At 41.0% G+C, this 19332-nt stretch overlaps 1 protein-coding gene across 1 annotated transcript in view; it reads left to right on the top strand.

Moving 5' to 3' along the window:
- Window positions 1-19332, top strand: part of Dnah7 (dynein axonemal heavy chain 7) — a 253456-nt gene that overhangs the window by 70393 nt on the left and 163731 nt on the right. Inside the window, exons 20-24 of the mRNA XM_060368356.1 lie at window positions 4545-4738; window positions 6629-6827; window positions 10479-10619; window positions 16679-16891; window positions 18237-18346. Of these exons, the coding sequence (XP_060224339.1) occupies window positions 4545-4738; window positions 6629-6827; window positions 10479-10619; window positions 16679-16891; window positions 18237-18346 (857 nt within the window). The remainder of the gene's footprint in view (window positions 1-4544; window positions 4739-6628; window positions 6828-10478; window positions 10620-16678; window positions 16892-18236; window positions 18347-19332) is intronic.

Raw genomic sequence — 19332 nt, 5'->3', positions numbered from 1 at the left:
ATTTTCTTCCAGAAGGTGGCACTCAAAGAACACTATTCTGGATTTTAGATTTAGCCTCGTAAGAGTGCAATTTCTCCCTGCAGGACTTGCACATCCAAAATTATGTCCTGAGTTTGTCAGTGTGTCTGTCTGTCCTTCTGTGTCTGTATCTGTATCTGTATCTGTATCTCTCTCTCTCTCTCTGTGTGTGTGTGTGAGAAAGACAGAGACAGACAGACAGACAGACAGTCAGAGACAGGGACAGAAAGACAGGAAGTGAGAGAGAGAGAGAGGTAGTGTTTAATGTCTATTTGAAACACAAAGCTTCTGAAAGTTACATAAAATGCCTCTGAGAATTGGAGATTGTTCAATCTCTCACTGCACATGTTCTGTACTTTTGTTTTATTGATAAAATGGGTACTAATGATAGTTTTTTTCTTTACTAAAACAAAGCAAACCATGCTATCTTTTCACCCCTGTTCTACTTATTAATAAAATCCCCAAGTGGTGGCATGAGCTAGGCTGTGACGCTGGCCCACAGGAGGCAGAAATGAGATGCCTATGAGGAACTCAGTGATGCCTACGGGCAGGCTTGAGGCTACAAACCAAAGAGGAAGAGAAGCCGAAAGCACATTAACAACAAACAAACAAATAAACAAACAAACAAACCACCTGTCTGAGATTCTTGAAAGGAGACTGAAACCCGCTGGGAACTGGAACCTGCATGTGCTAGATGCACCACTTAGCCCGGAGCCCCATCTTCAGCTGCTAGAATAAAATTCAGACGTGAAACAATTTACAGCTGGTATTTTTGGTCATGTCAATGACCTCCCAGTCATGGTTAAGTAGAATACAAAAAATAAGCAATTAGTTAATCTTAAAATTCAGTGTTTACTCTTAAAATGGCATTCTCTTGTTTGAATTTCATGCAGCCTTCCTAGAATGTCACATTAAGTGGCGACTGCTGTGTTCTCATGACCTTTGTAGCTTAATTGGACTGAGATTTCTATTAGTTTTAGCACCTCCATCCCCCAGACATTATAAGCTTATTTTGGAAAGGACTCTACTTTTGCTAGTGGTGAAAACTCAGGTAATTTTCTAACTCAGCCACATGTTAGAAAAACAGAGGAAGGGCTGGGAGATGTGTAGCTCAGGAGAGTGCTTGCTGTTTGCCCATCCTCAGTTTGCCCATAAGAAGTTGGACATTGTGGGGCATCCTGTAACCCCACTTCAGGGGAGGCCAACTTAGGTAGAAAACTGGGGGCGGGGGCCAGCCTAGCCAAAACCAAGTTTTGCATAACTCACATGTGCACACATATGACAGAAAAGAGAGAAAATGCGTTTTATTTAAAGCTCAAGATCATATTTTTATATATAAGAATTATATATGCCCAGTAGTCAGTACACAACTATATATATATGTATATATATATTTATTTTTTATAATAATTTTTATTTTTTATATTAATCACAGGTTATTTACTTTGTATACCAGCCGTAGTCCCCTCCCTCGTTACCTCCAAATCCCACCATCCCTCCCTTATCTCCTCCATGCCCCTTTACAAGTCCAATGATAGGGGAGGACTTCCTCCCCTTCTATCTGACCCTAGCTTATCAGGTTTCTTCAGGACTGGCTTTAATGCCCACCTCTAAGGCCTAACTAGGCTGCTCCTCCCTCGGGGGGTGGTGTCGAAGAGCCAGCCATTGAGTTCATGTCAGAGACAGTCTCTGTTCCCCTTACTAGGGAACCCACTCGGATACTGAGCTACCATGGGCTACATCTGAGCAGACATTCTAGGTTATATCCATGCATGGCCCTTGGTTGAAGAAACAGTCTCAGAAAAGACCCTTGTACCCTGATATATTTGGTCCTTGTGGAGTTCCTATCCTTTCCACGTCATACTAACTCTTCCTTCTTTCATATGATTCCCTGTACTCTGCTGAAGGTTTGGTTATGAGTCTTAATATCTGCTTTGATACACTGCTAGGTAGAGTCTTTCAGAGGCCCTCTGCGGTTGGCTCCTGTCCTGTTACTTGTTTTCTCCTACATCCAATGTCCAGCCCATTTGTCTTTCTAAGTGAGGATTGATCATCGTACCCTGGGTCCTCTTTCTTGTTTATCTTCTTTAGGTGGATAGATTTCAGTATATTTATTTTATCTTATAGGTCTATATAAGTGAGTATATACCATGTGTGTCTTTCTGCTTTTGGGATACCTCACTAAGGATGGTCGTTTCTAGGTCCCACCATTTGCCTGCAAATTTCATGATTTCCTCGTTTTTAATTGCTGAGGTCCAATTTATTTATTGTTGACTTTAGAGCCTGTGCTGTTGGTGTTCTGTTCAGAAAGTTGTCTCCTATGCCAATGAGTTCAAGGCTCTTCCCCCTTTTTCTTCTAACCGATTTAATGTGTCTGGTTTTATGTTGAGGTCTTTGATCCACTTGGACTTTATTTTTGTGCAAGGTAACAAATATGGATCTATTTTCATTTTTCTGCATATAGACATCCAGTTGGACCAGCACCATTTGTTGAAGATGCTGTCTTTTTTCCATTTAATGGTTTTGGCTTCTTTATTCTAAATCAAGTTCCATAGGTGTGTGGGTTTATTTCTGGGTCTTCTATTCAGTTCCATTGATCCACTAATCTTTTTCTATGCCAATACCATGCAGTTTTTATTACTATTGCTCTGTAGTACAGCTTGAGATCAGGGATGGAGACGATTTGTTGTTGTACAGGATCATTTTGGAAATTCTGAGTTTTTTGTTTCTCCATATGAAGTTGAGAACTTTTCTTTCAAGGTCTGTAAAGAATTGTGTTGGTATTTTGATGGGAATTGCATTGAATATGTAGACTGCTTTTGGCAGAATGGCCATTTTCACTAAGTACACAACTATTTTTGAGAAGTCAGGAGGTTACTTTTTAAAAAGCATGAATCATTTTTTTAAAAAAAAAACTTATTTATTCCTCTCATACAATAAAGCTCTACCACAGCTTCCTCTCCCTCCACTTCTCTCAGTTCTCCACCACTGTCACCTTTTTCCCCCAGATTCACTCCCCTTCTGTTCCCTTCCGCTCCCCCCCACCCCATCCCCAGCAAAAGAGCAGAAACATAGCATAACAAATTATAATTAGACCAGGCACATATCCTTATATTAAGGCTGGATGAGGCAACATAGTAGGAGGAAAAGTGATCCAAGAGCAGGAAAAAGAATCAGAGACACCCCAACTCTCACTGTTAGGAGTTTCACCCAAAACAGCAGACCAACAACCATAACATATATGCAAAAGACCTAGGGGAGACCCATGCAGGCTCCATGATTGCCAAAGAGTCCATTCTTAATGTTAGCTTTTGGTTATAATTATTGAGACCAGCTGTCAAACAGAGAGCTCCTTTTAAAATGCTTAATTCAGTTTGAGTGGCTTTGAAGCAAACCACCCACAGTGATATTTACATGCGCTAGAACTTCAGAGTCCGAAGCCTTAAAGGCAGACTGGTCTTGTCTCTACAAAATTCAGGGAGAGTACCCTTGCCTAAGCCCTTGCAGAGGGGCCATGCAGCCAGACACGAGGTGAGGGCGGGGAGGGCTATTCACAAAATCATTCCAGAAAACTTCCCTACACTCAAGCACTTATTTTTTTATCTATAATTACAAACAAACAAACAAACAGGCTAGTGTTAGTTCACTGTTCTTAACAATATTCAAAATAATAATTATGTTGACTTGTGGTTCGCAGTACCTTCCCTCAAGAATAAAGGACAAAAGGTGTGTCTCATTCTATACTCTTTATCTCACCCTTCTTACGAGTTCAGGTAGCATATTTTCTCTCTAACCTTCCTTCCCATCCCTTCTTTCTCTCTTCCTACGTTCCTGCTAACAGTGGGAAGTTGGAAACATCCTGACTTGAAGTTAGAGTCACATGACTTTTACATAAAAGAACTTGGCAGGTATAGAATATTCAAGACTATTATTTTAGAGATGAATACCTTTAAATTGCCCATGATCTCTGTTCTACTAAAGTGTACAATTTCAAGTATAATCTAAAGAGGAATAAAATTAATAATCAGTATTTTGAATTACATGGTGCATTAGGTAGTTTTTGTTTTTTTGTTTTTTCTTCTCTCAACTTGACACAAACTAGATTCATCTAGGTAGAGGGAACCTCCACTGAGGAGTTGCCTTTATCAGACTGGCCTGTGGGCATGATTGTGGGGTATTTTCTTGAGTAATGATTGATGTGGGCAGTGCCACACCAACACACACACACACACACACACACACACACACACACACACACACACACGGCCACTTTGGTCCCAAGTTGTGTAAGAAAGCAGGTTGTGCAAGCCACCAGGAATAAGGCAGTAAGCAGCCCCCCTCCACGGTCTTAGCTTCGGTTCCTGGGTCCAGGTTCGAGCTTGAGCTCCTTCCTTCGTTTCCCTCAAGATGGACTGTGCCCCGGAGGCACAATAAGAACTACATCCTTTCCTCCCCACGTTGCTTTTGGTCAGTGTTTACTGCAACAACAGAAGTCGATCTGAGTGGTGTTTGCTTACTGTTTTTAGAATAAGCATGTTCTGGCAGTTGTGACTATCGAGAGAATGCTGGAGAGGCTGAAAAAGTCCAATGAACTCCTGGAGCTCATCCTTAAAGGGCTGAATGAGTACTTGGAAAAGAAGCGCCTCTTCTTCCCCCGGTTCTTCTTCCTGTCTAATGACGAGCTCCTTGAGATTCTGTCTGAGACTAAGGACCCCACCCGGTAAGTGGCGCCCATGCCAGGACGCTAGGCTACCTTCATCCATTTAAACTTAACATTTTGGAACAAGATAGAACATAAATAATGATGGACAACTATGTTTATATGAACTTTCTACAAGAATATTCTAGGAGGAGGTCCTCCCCTATCAGTGGACTTGGAAAGGGGCAGGGAAGAGATGAGAGAGTGAGGGTGGGATTGGGGAGGGAATGAGGGAGTGGGATACAGCTGGGATACAGAGTTAACAAAATGTAACTAATAAGAAAAATAAAATTTAAAAAAGAATATTCTAAACATTGTTAGCGATGATAAATTATCAGTTATTGAATATATATATATAATGTTTCTGAATATGTCCTTTTGAATAGGGTGGGCCTTGGGGTGGGATTTTTATCTTATTACATACTTTCTTGAGAATCTGAGGACATATCACTCTTCCATATCACACCGATCTTTTCATGCATATTCAAAGCACATCAGTAAAAGCCAGGCATTGCGGTGCTTTATGACTTGCTATGGTCTCACTGACGGGCCATTCTCAAATATAGCATGAAGAGGGATGAAGCTAATAAGTAGCATTTTTAGGTCGGTGTTGTTTATTTTCTGCTTTTATCATAAGCACATTCTGACCATTGTGAGTGTTGAGAGAATGCTGGAGAGGCTGAGAGTCGGCTTTAGGGCTGCTCCTGCAATTCTCCTGTAAGGTCCCTCAAGGACCATTCCCTCTGCTTAGGTAGTGGCTCTAACCTGTGGGTCCCGACTCCTTTGGGGTATTTATGTTTTATAAACTATTTTTTCAACATCTAAGTACAAGTTATTTTGTAATGTATTATATTAATATATAATAAAACAATCGGGTATTTATATTGCAATTCATAACAGCAGCAAAATTACATTTATAAAGTAGCAGCAAAATAATTTTATGGTTGAAGGGTCACCACAACAAGAGGAACTGCACTAAAGGATCATTGCAGCATTAAGAAGGTTGAGAATATTAAGGCTTAGAATATTCCTTAAATATCCATTTGACTTCTTCATCTCTCTCCTGGAGATCTCTATGGATAACCGCACCAACATCCACCACTCAGGAAGGCCTTTCACACCCACTCTATTTAAAATGACATACCTCTGACACCCAGCATTCTCTGGCCACTTTTCCTGGAGGTATACCTCTGTCTTTTTCTCCTTCTGCATATTTGATATCACACACACAGCCTGTAATTGACTTACTTATTGCTTTACCTCCTGTGGAAGAATGCAAATTCCACAGAAAAGGTTTTCCACTAGATTTTTTAATTGCACATTCCTCAGTCCCTAGGGAAAAGATCTGATCAGTGAATAAATCTGGTAGTGAATAAATGTTTTTATCAAACAAATTAGTTTATTGTCGACCTTGTACCTACATAGAAAGAGTCAGAGTCTAGACAAACAAGATTGTCTAGGCTCACATCTTCATCTGAGTTTTATTCCGTACTTCTCTTTGCCCATTTAAAGTTGAACGCAGCTGAAAATGTGCCAAAGTGATGTGTTAGTCATAGTCTGCATAGCGGCTAGAAAGATGGCGGGCATGCCAGACCTGTTGAATCATCAAGCTGTAAAGTTCCTAGATGCTAAACCTAGCCTGTGAGTTTCAAAATCATCGACCATCCCACTTGAAATAGATATTCGCCTTGGAAGACCGGCTTACAGCCCTCGGAGAACTCTTAGAGAACTGTAGCTGGAGCTGATTTGTTCATGTGCTCCTTTTGGCACCTTCCCACTCATTGGGTTGCAAGCAAAGATATGCCTTCTACTTTGTACATGTTAAATTTAGATGACGATTACTGTACAAAGAACCCCGACACGTTAGCAATTATAGCACTTTGACCAGTTGTTTAATTTTGTTTTCAACAGAGTGCAGCCTCACCTGAAGAAATGCTTTGAAGGAATTGCAAAGGTCGAATTTACAGAAACTTTAGAAATCACACATATGAAGAGTAGTGAAGGAGAAGTCGTGGAACTCATAGAAACCATTTCAACAGCCAAAGCCAGAGGTCAAGTGGAGAAGTGGCTGCTTGAGTTGGAAAGGGTTATGATTAAGTCCCTCCACAAGGTAATTGTTTATATTTGTTATTTTTGGAAATGTTGCCCACAAATATGTCATTGATAAGTAGACTGTGAATTAGGTAGTAAAAATAAATTATTATTCAAAGTCTAACTGTTTTGGTACTTGTTGCTGTGACAAAATATTTGAAAATGGGAGACAGAGGTGAATGCTGGTACTCAGCTCACCTCATCTTTATCTGTGATTTACGCATGCTATCCTAGTCTTCGGTACAGTGCTGTCCACGCTCAGTAGGGGTCTTCCCTTCATTTAAGTCTCTCTAGAAATACTTCCAGACATAGCCAGAGAAGAGTCTAATCAAGCCAATTGACCTTTGCGGATAGCTTAGAGGAAACGAACAGACCTGAGGTCGTTATTTTGCAATGACTCATTTAAGGTGGAACAAAATGCCATGTATGCCCAATCCTGGGACTCAGGCCGTAGTAACATGTCTTCCTGATGGCGCGCAGCCACGTGTGGTACTTTCATTATGACTAGACACACCGTTGTCTATGTAATTTGTTTTAGCCCCACCTTGGAAGCATCTTTGTAGTTCACATATTTGGCACATGAGAATCTTACTGCTGTGTGCGTATGTAGAATACCCACAGGGTCACCAAAAAAATCACATTTACTTTCCCCAAACTATGACATTTTCCACATCTCCGAAAGCGCTGTTAATGCAATCATCGATAATTATTTTTGTGTTATGCCAATAAATAGAAAATGAGTGTTTAAATTCATTTTTACTACAGTATGGGCTTAGTAATCAAGTTTTTAGTATAACAATAAAAACTATAAATGATCAAGGGAGCATGAAGAAGCATAATTAACTAATGCCTAAATTAATTTTTTTTAATTTTCTCCCACACACTATTGGAGAAGTTAATTCAAATCGAGGTGTTTGATGTCACATGTTATAATGTTATATCCCAAATAATTCTTTTAGCAAATGTATGTAAAATCATTTAGACTTAGACTCTTGCCATTTCACCCTTTCCCTGAGTCATAGCACAGTGAACATCCCCCTGCACAGAGCTGGTGTCACTGACTGAGTCACTTATTTTCTTGTGTTAGCTTCTGACATGTGTGACCACCAGGCTGGGTAAGCATTGACGAGTACTGGCAAATATCATGGTGGCTCGTGTGACTGTTAGCACTGGAGGTGGATTCCACGCTGGCCACTGCTTCGCAGGATTGCACTGTGTGGTTTGCGAGGAGACGTGATAAGCAGCTTGGTACCACAGGCACGTCTGTTACCACTCAGCCTCCCTTTTAATTCTTGCTGGCAGAGTGCTCAGAGGAAATAATGTGGTTGTCACTTCAGCATTAAAATATGGAGACAAATTGTGAAGAAAATGGGGTTCATTCTAAAATGTTCATGTGTACATTCTTATTAGAAAATATATACGCAAATGCAATATAAATACTACAAATAGGAAAACGTATATTATTTGTATCTGCGTGCTTGAGAGGAATACATATGGTTTAAATGAATACAGTAGATGCAATCTTGAGTACTGCAGAAGATGTACATACTGTTTCCCCTCACCCAACCATGCAGACTCATTTGAATAACTCAAATTTCAGTTCTTTTCTCTTGGTTTCCACAGAGTCCTTCTAGAACCCATGTCCTCCATCTTAACCTTCTCTGCTGTGCTTTTCTAGCCTTTGTTTCTTTCATTATCTTGTTTTTAATATTTAAAAAAAATTTATAATTTTTCTTTCTCCTTTTCTTCCTCCAGGATCTCCTTCCCCGCCACCCCACAAACGCACTTTACTCTCTTCCAAATTCAATACGCTTTTTTTCTTTAATTTTCTTTCATTGTTGCTACTTGTGTGTGTGTGTATGTGTGTGTGTACATGCCTGAGTACATACATACAATCTATTCAGACTGTATTCTGTTTCTCATATGTATGTTTCCAGGGCTGATCATTTGGCATTGGATAACCAATTAATATACTCTTTCCTGGAGAAGGCTATTTGTAATCCTTCTTAGTAATCCTTTGTTGCCTCTAGTTCTTTGTGTAGAGCTGAGGCTATGGGCTTTCCTCTGTTACGTTTTAGTATCTCCATTAGTGTCATTCTTGTTCAGGTTATGTTTAGGCAGCCACATTGGTAAGACTTCATTTCTAGGAGACACAGTCTCACAGCAAGCTTCCTGTTCTGCTGGCTCTTCCGTTCTTTCTGCAACCTCCTCTCCAATGAGCTCTGTGGGCAGGAGCTGTGTTTTAGATGTATTAGTTGGGACTCCCCCCACAACTCTGAATTTCGATCATTCCTGGTCTTCTAACAAGCTAAGTTTCCTTGCTGAGGGTGAAAACTGCTACACCTTACATTCATCTATGAGCACAAGGATAAATATTTGGAATATAGTTAGGGCATCTGCTGTTTTGGTAAAGTGGCAGTTTTAATTCTCCCCCACGAGCCATGACTTTAGCTGCAGGTAGCTGACTAGGTTCCAGTACCAGGAATGATTTCTCTCATGTTGCGAGAGCTGTCAGTCAAATTAGAGAGCGGTTGTTTGCTGCCAGTGTATGCAGCCACTGCTGCACCCTTAGGGATATCTTGCCGTGCTGGTTGCTGAAGTGGTTTATTGGCCGCACAGCTGGATGAGATTGCTGGTTGGTTCCCTCCTTTGAAAGCCCAGATGGTAACTTCTGGTACCATGCGGGCTAGCCCCTGGGAGGGGAGGCTTTTGGGTTAGATTCATCTTGGGTCCTCTGTCTGAGGTGCCTGGTATCCTCATTTTTTTCTCCCATTCTATAGCCATTTGCTTTTTCATCTATCCTGCCTGCGGTTTTTGTGGTTTGTTTAAAAATGTCATTAGCAGTGGCAGTTACCTCTTGGCGCGTTGGCATTGTTCTGTAAAAGTCCAGCTAAACCAGAAGTCTGGAAAGTTGTAAGTGTTCTTAAAACTATATATTTCTATATATTGCTCTGGAAACTCTAATTCTGACAGTCCCTTCTGAAATCTAAACACTTAAGTAGGTGCCATTTCCCAGAGGATGTTGCTATTTTTGGTTGGTATAGATGGCAGATTGGAGTATTTCCCATTGAGATCTTGTAGAAAAAGTAGACATACCTCCCACTGAAATGTGTAACAAAGACCATAAGTTAGACTTTACAGGCCGTTAGCCTTCCGCTTGCCGTGAAAGAGCCGTCCATCTGTCTCATATGCCTGTCAGTATTGCCTTGTGCGTCTGACCTATGTGTGGACCACGGGTGTCAGGTAGGTGATTGTATGTACCTGCACATGAGATACCCTGGAAAACTGATTGAACTCAACAAAAATCACGTGCTACAAATTTGGTGGCTGACATTTTGAAATTACTTGAACTTACACTTTGTACCAAAATTGTACAAATTTGGCCAACACAAATGCATCTATGATATCTTTGCCTAAAACTGGTCATATAATAATTTGAGAAATGTGGCTTGTATAAGTTGATAATGCTTGACAGAATATGTAATGTGCCTGTTCATATAAATTACCTTGTAGGTAAGTATTTAATCACACGCTTTATGCGAGTCCATTAACTGAATAAGCATGATATATAAAGTTAGTGAGTGGTATGAATCAATTTAGTTTAATAGTTTACCTCTTTAATGGATCTCTTGTTCTAGAATGTTCATTTTTACCTTTTTTTTAAAAATAGGTGATTGGAGATGCAATTGCTGCCTATACAAAAAATGAACGAATTAATTGGGTAAGAGATTGGCCTGGGCAGACTGTTCTCTGTGTATCCCAAACCTTTTGGACATTAGAAGTCCAAGACTCAATGGCAAAGGGGCAAGAGGTAAGTTTTTATTACACACTTTTCAGAATTGAGAGAATAGCGGTAATACCCAGAATGCACTCACCCTGAAGTACAAACTGAAGATAGCCCATTCAAAAGGACACTTTTTGCTGCAAGCCAAGTTACAGGTTTTAAAAATAAAATATATTAAAAATACATTATTATTCAAGATTTATGTCTGAACCAATTTCATTATTCACATCCTGTCAGAATCAAGGGTGCTTAGCTCTCAGTCTTGTTTGCACATTGTTCTTCCTTTATGACTAGAGTCGTCATAGAACCAAGAAAGTTACAAATCTCAGAAATATTGGGCAGGTATAGAATAATAGAATTTTCTTTTGTTCCCTGAGTTAAATTATCCTGAATAGAAAAAACATCGGTTCACTTATTTTGACCATTTTTATTTTAAATGTACTGATTTTGAATAAGTGAATATTTTAAGTTCTGCTTAATACAAATACTCAAATATATTTGAGCATATGGTTTTAACATTATTTGGATGGCTGCTATTAATTAAAAAATAAAAGCATACATTAGTCTTAATGTGTTGCTCCTTTTTGAGACGGAAGGAATGTTGAACATTCTTCCCTCATCATAGATACTGTGAATGTCCACATCATTCCAGGCTTTTTGTTGAACACTGACTCAACTAGGAAAGAGTTGGAGTGAAAATTTCCCCTTTCTCATGTAAATTCACTTTATTAGCTTTCATTTGTCTTTGATCTTTGGGGAATATCTGCAAACGTAAAGAAAACCTCTTTGGTATTTTTTTATGTTTACAAAAACATTTTTATTTACAAGCATGCATATGACTAAGTGTATATTATATGTTAGTCCAGAGCCTGCAGAGGCCAGAAGAATACCAGGCTCCCTGGAGCTGGAATTACAGGCAGACGTGAGCTGCCTGATGTGGGTGTTTCAAAACAAACTCAGGTCCTCTGAGAAGGCCAGCAAGTATTTTTTTTTCATTTAAAGAAATTATTACACTTTATTCACTTTGTATTCCAGCTCTAGCTCCCTCCCTTCCTCTTCTCCCATTCTCCTCCCCAAGTTCACTGATAAGGGAGGTCCTCCTCTCCTTCCATCTGACCCTAGCCTATCAGATCTCATCAGGACTGGCTGCTTTGTCCTCCTCTGTGGTCTGATAAGACTGCTCCCCCATTAGGGGGAGGTGATCAGAGAGGAGCCACTGAGTTCATGTCAGAGACAGTCCCTGTTCCCATTACTCGGGGACCCACTTGGATACTGACCTGCCATGGGCTACATCTGAATAGGGGCTCTAGGTTATATTCATGAATTGTCCTTGGTTGGAGTATCAGTCTCAGAAAAGACCCCTGGGCCAAGATTTTTTGGTTCTGTTGCTCTCCTTGTGGAGCTCCTGTTCCCTCCAGGTCTTTCTATCTCTCCCTTCTTTCATAAGATTCCCTGCACTCTGTCCAAAGTTTGGCTATGAGTCTCAGCATCTGCTTCAGTACCCTGCTGGGTAGAGTCTTTCAGAGGCCCTCTATGGTAGGCTCCTGTTATGTTCCCTGTTTTCTCCCTCTTCCAATGTCTATCCTATTTGCCTTTCTGAATGAGGATTGATCATCTTACCCAGGGTTCTCCTTCTTGCTTAGCTTCTTTAGGTGTACAGATTTCAGTATGATTATCCACAGTCACCTTGATACCTAACCCTCACAAAGACCCAACAAAGAAAGAGAATTTCAGGCCAATCTCCCTTATGAACATTGATGCAAAAATACTCAAAATACTCACAAGCTGAATCCAAAAACACATCAAAGATATCATCCACTATGACCAAGTAGGCTTCATCCCAGGTATGCAGGGGTGGTTCAATATACAGAAATCTATCAATGTGATCCACCATATAAACAAACTAAAAGAAAAAAAAAAACCACATAATCATCTCCTTAGATGCTGAAAAGCATTTGATAAAATCCAACACTCATTCATGTTTAAAGTCTTGGAGAGATCAGGGATACAAGGCATATAGCTAAACATAGTAAAGACAATATGCAGCAAGCCTATAGCCAATATCAAACTAAACAGAAACTTAAGTCAAGCCTACTGAAATCAGGGACAAGGCAAGGCTGCCCACTCTCTCTCTCCTCATCATAGTTCTTGAAGTCCTTGCCAGAGCAATAAGACAAATAAAGTAGATCAAGGGGATTCTTTGGTGTGTTTTAATCTTCATACTCTACTTGAAACTTTGAGACATTCTGCAAGTTAGAAATCTCATCCAGTGTTGGAAACTTTAAAGAGCCATAGTATTGTTTGTTTGTTTGTTTTCAACAATACTATAATAATGTGTGTATCAGGCCAGTCAACATTTCAGAGCTCTTTCTGGTTCTTGTAAATTTAATTGGGCAATTTTTTTTTTTAACCCATCAAGTTCATTTCATGTTGCCTGACTACTTCTGGGTGTGAGGCCTGCTCTGGAGTGTGAGCTGTACACCAGGTGTCACACCACGGAAGAGAGCTGACTCTCCCTCTCCAAGCAGCATTCAAATGCCAATAGCTTCTTGGCTAGGGGTGTGGACTCTGTGCCCACCTCCATTTACCCATGCTGGGATTTCATCTGCCCCTTTTTTCCCATACAGATGCCTAAGCCATGCACACATGCATACATGAGGATGTGCATGTGATAGAGACATTCCATGTAGGCAGAACACTTTAGAGGCTCCTACTCTGTGCATGCCGACCAGTTGTGGGTCTCTGTGTTAATTACCATCTACTTTGAGAAGCATCTTCTCTGATGAGGGCTGAGCAATGCACCGATCTATAGGCATAGCAAGTAGGTCAATAAGAGTCACTATATTGCAATATCCATTTAGAAAAATAATAGCACTTAGGTTTTCCCCTAGGGCCTGTGACCTGCCTAGCCATAGGTCGTGGCCTCATTAAAAGTTTAAGGTATGGACTCCATCTCAAAGGCATATCTTAGTCAATAACACACTTTTCTTATAGTTGAAGTAGGAGTTTAAGTAGGACAACTTATAATTAACCAATGGATCAACTGGAATTTGATAGTTACTGATCCTTACTTTAAAGCAACGAATTTTAAATATATTTTTGATGAGGAAGTTGATAGGACTTTAAGGTGCTGTTGATAACTAAGTAAGTGTTGAAGCTGGAGAGAACTGCTTGTTCTCTTAGGGTAGGCAGATTCCAACGAGGAAGGACTGAGTTGCATATGCGTAAGTCGTCCTACCTCATCAACACTGTCACTTGATTTTCTGCAGGAAGGAGAAAGTACGTGATAATGGATCAAGGGTTTTCAGGTGCCAGAATAGCAGGGCGTGGAGTTTCGGTGACAGTGTGAGCATGCAGCGTCCCTAGATGTCTCTACCATGCACCTTTACTATTCTCTGTGTTGATAATCTTCTCCTAACAGAGGAGTGGCTCACACTTGGAACTGATGCCTTGGTTGAGTGGCCAAAGCAAACACCTAGACTTTCCTGGAGCTTAAGACCGCGGCCGCTTCCTACACTGATGCACACGGAGCACACGCTCCCCTCAGAATTTGTGTTTCCATTTCCCTATTCAATAAGTGCTGGTTGTGAAACGGGACTATGGGAGATATCACAGGGTCCATAAAATAACTGGAAGTAATGTCACGGTTGTAGCGCTTTGGAGACTGAAAGTATGAATGCGATTTTGAGTCAGCTTTTGGGCTAGAAAGGTAGAAGGGTCTAGGCGTGAGGAAAAGAATCAGTTCCAGATAACACTGTGGTGGCTACCTTTACCTTGTCCGGCTCACTAGAAGAATGTTGGGTAGGAATAAAATGGGATAAGAACATTATATAATTTTTTTCCAGTTTAATTAGATTCTCCTTGATTCATACAATATAATTCCAAAACAGCTTAGCTTTAATATTTTGGAGCCAAATTTCAGTTCTAACATCATTGTTCTGTTGCAGGAAAATGCATTTTCCCAGGACAGATAAATTTCTGTGGGTGTGCAGTTAGAATGTGCAGCCAATGTGTCCAGATGTTAATTTTTTATCTTGTTGTGATAGAATGTGAAGGCTGGCGGGGAGGCTGAGAGGTGCTGAGCTGTGCTGATGAGAGGATAAGCGTGTGCTGTGTTACTCTCAGATCCCAAACTAGCGTCACCCCTAAATACAGTGAAGTTCATATATTTAAACACTTATGTGGCTAAACATGGATGAAACAGAAGTTAAGTTTTTATTACTTAAGAAGCAAATTACTGGCAAATCACTCATGTACATAATAGAAAAGAAATGGTGTTTAAGCCCCACAAGTGCCCGAATAAAGAGCTTTTGTTAAAGTAATAATTAAAGAAGTAAAACCTTCAAGGAAGGCATGTCTTGTCCCCGGCATGGTTCTCTAAACTGTTCACTTCCTTAGAGGCTGGTTTGTTGGTTTTATCATTGCCTCATACAAACAGGACTGAAATAAACTTCCTGGCATTTATTAAAAAGTATGAGAGCCAAGAAACTGGCTAATCAGTTTCTAACCAGGAGCATAGTGACAGTTACCTTAAACACAATATTTTTCATTGATTTTAATTTGCTTTCATCACAAATCCTCTTCCAGTTCTGAATTTTCTTATCTACTGAGAGACTTCAAAGCAAGCCTGTTCCTTAGAACTTACCTTAGCTCGATATAAACCAAATCATTTGGCATTATTTATTATTATTATTATTATTATTATCATTATTATTTCTTTGCTCCTTTTTGTTGCTCTAAGAAAATACCAGAAGGTAGCTACTTCATACAGAAAAGAGGATTATTTCTATTACATCTGTAGGCTGCAAGTCCAGGATTTAAGCATCCCTGCCTGGTTTTGGACTCTGTTGGGGGCCTCCTGGTTACATCTCAACATGGTGGATGGTACCATGGCTAGATAGTCACTAGAGAAAGACACATAGTATGAGAGGAACAGCAGCGACTGACAAAGGGCCAACTTCCCCTTTAACAACTGTGTCAGCATTCCATCACTGTGACAGAATGCCTGTGATAGTCAACTTAGAGGAAGATAGATTTATTTTGGCTCATGGAAAAAAAAAGAGAGAGAGAGGGAAAGGAAGAAAAATAGGAAAAGAAAGAAAGAGAGAGAATTAAAAGGGAAGAGAAAAAGAAGAGGAAGGATCCGCTGGACCTCTAAGGACACATCCCATCGACCTGCTTCGATAAGGCCCACCCCCTGACACCTCCCAGCAATGCCGTCACCAACACCCAAGCCCTCTGGGGAACACTTCATATCCAAAACAGAGTACAACCCATTCTCACTGGGAGTGAATCTAGCTCCATGAAACTCACCAAACCCCCCACGGGTGATGTTCACGACCCGGTCCACAGGCCCTGTTTCTCACAGCTCCCACCAGCGCAGTACTGCCACACTGAAGATCAAGCCCCCGGCACAGGAACTATCAAGGGGCACATGAAAATCATACTTAAGCCTTAACAGTACTGATAGCTCAAACCTCATGTAGCAAGCTTATGGAAAAATGCTCGGAGGACTCATGAGAGCAAAGGGAAAAGAGGTGTCCTGAGTGTCTCAGGGTTTCATTGCTTTCTGGTGCCGTTTTCTCTGTCTGTCTCTGCTCTGCTCTCTAGAGATCTCTGTTAGGAGGGTAATGTTTTCTGTAGCTTAGACCCACAGACTCACAGTTGACAAAGTCTAGGGAAAAACACTTTGTTGAGCCCTTGGGGAGAGCCAGGGTTGGCTCTGACTAGGTTTCCCCCTCCCTCATGTCCCATACAGATGGGGTAATAAGATTGACAGCTCCAACATAACCACAGAGAACAGAAGAGGGGTAGAAAAAAAAGAGAGGCTGCCATGAGCCACATTTGCCCTCTGTGTCTGCCCTATAGGTTTGTTTACTTAAAACCTTGTTGTAGATTATTTTTAAATTACACAGAAATTATGATCAAATGCAGAGGATATCTCCTACATGTGAGAATATATATCTATATATGAGAAAAAGCACACACACACATATATATTTACATTGCATAAATATACTAGTTCAAAATGTTTTTGTTCACAATGCTTCTGATCGCACTGGGAAATTATATCTTCTTTTTTTCAGGTCCTTGAGCAATACTTGGAGAAATGTAATCGTCAAATTGATGACATTGTCACGTTGGTCCGTGGCAAATTGTCCAAGCAGAACCGTGTTACCCTGGGAGCCCTTGTGGTATTGGACGTTCATGCTAGAGATGTCCTTGCAAACCTTGTAAAGAAAAAAATCAGCGATGACAGCGACTTCGAATGGTTAAGTCAGCTTAGGTACTACTGGCAAGTAAGTGGCCTCACACAGCAGTTCAGCTCAGAGCTTTTAAAGGCACGCTTGCCTGCCCAGCTGTGTAACAGGGTCAGTAAGTCAGGATTTTGTTGTTTTGCTGATGACTTCCTATATAAGATTCTCCAGACTGAAAATTAAGGCAGCCAATAATTATTCCATTATCATCAGTATCTATATTTACATACCTCCATTTATATCCAAATGTATTATTATATATTAACATACGTGTCCAGTTTCAAGGCATTGTTATGCAATTTACAAAATGTTGGGGTTAGTCAGCTTAAAATCGTGTTTTTCCGTTTCTGATGGGTCTAAGTGAGGTATGAGTCAAAAGTCTCTGGTCTGGTTTAGTGATTAAAGAGCCCAGAAACATTTTCCCTTAAGGAAGGAGTTTTTCAGGCCGTCCGGGTGGATGGTGATGCTAGTCATGGCTGTGAAGGGAGGAGGGGCAGAGACAGTTATGGCGGCAGCCTGCTAAGCGTGGGAGAGGCGGGGGGCCAGCAGTTCTCAGGATTCCATGCAAGTCTTGGAAGGTATGTGCGGGAGACAGATAGGAACCAGCACCCTCTGAGCCTTTTCAGGGCCATGCCATTTGGTGGGAGGAGCGTGGGCGATGTAATCCTCGTTTCAGAAGCCAGCTCTCCCCTCATTAGATTGTAAACAAGGTGCCTAGCTCAGTCGGCACCGGGTCCTCGGCTGTGGAACTGTGGTAGGGCTCGTGGAGGTCTGGAGGAAAGTGGCCGCCATGTACTCACGGGGAACGGCGCTGGTAGATGTGGCCTCGTTGGATGAAGCGTGTCACCGGGCTGAGAGGTCTCAGACGCTCACGCCAGGCCCGGTGCTGCTTTCCTTCCCGCTGTTTGACGAGCCATACGCAGAACTCTCAGCTACTTCTGCACATGCCTGCCGGTGTGTTGCCATGTTTCCTGCCATGACAATAATGGACTAAACCTCTGTAAGCCAGCCCCAGTTAAATGTTCTTCTCTATAAGAGTGGCTGCGGAAAAAATAAAAAAAAAAAAAGAGTGGCTGCGGTCATAGTGTCTCTACACAGCAATAAAAGCCTAACTAAGACAGTGGTGGTGCTCCATAGTGAAGAAAACAAGGAATAATACGGAAGAGAAAGGGAACATGTTTTAAAATATTCTATGAAAAACGTGGAAGCCATTGATTTCTATTATTCATCCAGGAAACTAGCTATGGAATTCTTCCTGTAAGAGAACTGATGTCTGAAAGATAATTCTAAACAAATGCGCTATGGATATTCCTTATTAAAGATCTTGCCATTTCTTGTTTGCAATTTTGCTTTCTAACCAATTCCGTATTTTTCTAATTGATCCTAGGAAAATCAGTTAGAAACAAAGATGATCAATGCTGGTTTGCGATACGGCTATGAATATCTGGGCAATTCCCCTAGACTAGTTATAACCCCACTCACAGACCGCTGCTACAGGTAAACACTGCCATTCAAATATGGGTGGACAACAACCACACAGACACACACACACACACACACACACACACACACACACACACACACACGACCAATGATAGAGTTAAAGGCAATTAACTGAGTTAGAGTTGATTCTTTTTACCTCGCAATCTACACACGTATTCTGTGTGGTTTCCCAGCCCCTTAAGTCTCCTCTCAAATTTCATTATCTCATTCTCTGTTGGTTTCTCCTTTTCATCTCTGGGATCACAGTATTCTTAGGAACCGCAGTGGTTAGCACTTTCTATCCTGCCCCCCCTTCCTTCTGTCTTCCTCAACATCTCTGGCTTTTTTTTTTTTTTAGATCATTTGAGATTTTTTTCCCCTGAAATGGTGAATTTTCTAGAGTTCTGTGTCCATGTCCCATGATTTCCAGATTGTTTACATCCAAACCTTAATCACTTGAGTCCTAAAGAACTGTGTGTGGACCTCTCCCCCACAGTGCACATGCCTTCTGGGTGTCTCCTTTGATGGCTCATAGGTACTTCACACTTACACTTTATTCCCAGTGCAAATTAGCTATTTTATGTATTAAGCTTTCTTTGCCTCCCAGATTGTACATCATAGAAGACAGCAATAAACATATATTATAGTTTTATCCTATTCACTCCCCTCCGTTGTCTCTTCCCAGACCTACCCCCGTTCCATATCTACCCAACTTAGTGTCCTCTTGTTTACTTTTTTCAGTCTGTCAGTCCCAGTTGGTGCTGTCATGTCCTCTTGGGTGTGTTGGTGTTCCCTGGAATGTGTTTGGCCTACCAGGGTAACATCCCTAGAAAGCAAACACTGCCTCTCCTATAGTGCCCCATCTAGAGGTGGGACTCCGTGCCACCTCCTCTCTCTGTGCTGAGAGTCTGTCTGACCTGAGCTTGCACAGGTCTTGTGCATCCTTTCATCATCAACGTTAGTTCTTCCATACAACTTCCCTGTTGAATCCCCCGTCACAC

Source organism: Meriones unguiculatus, chromosome 15 (genome assembly GCF_030254825.1).
Source record: "Meriones unguiculatus strain TT.TT164.6M chromosome 15, Bangor_MerUng_6.1, whole genome shotgun sequence".
Lineage (NCBI taxonomy): Eukaryota > Metazoa > Chordata > Mammalia > Rodentia > Muridae > Meriones > Meriones unguiculatus.
This window is presented reverse-complemented; position numbering and strand designations above follow the sequence as displayed.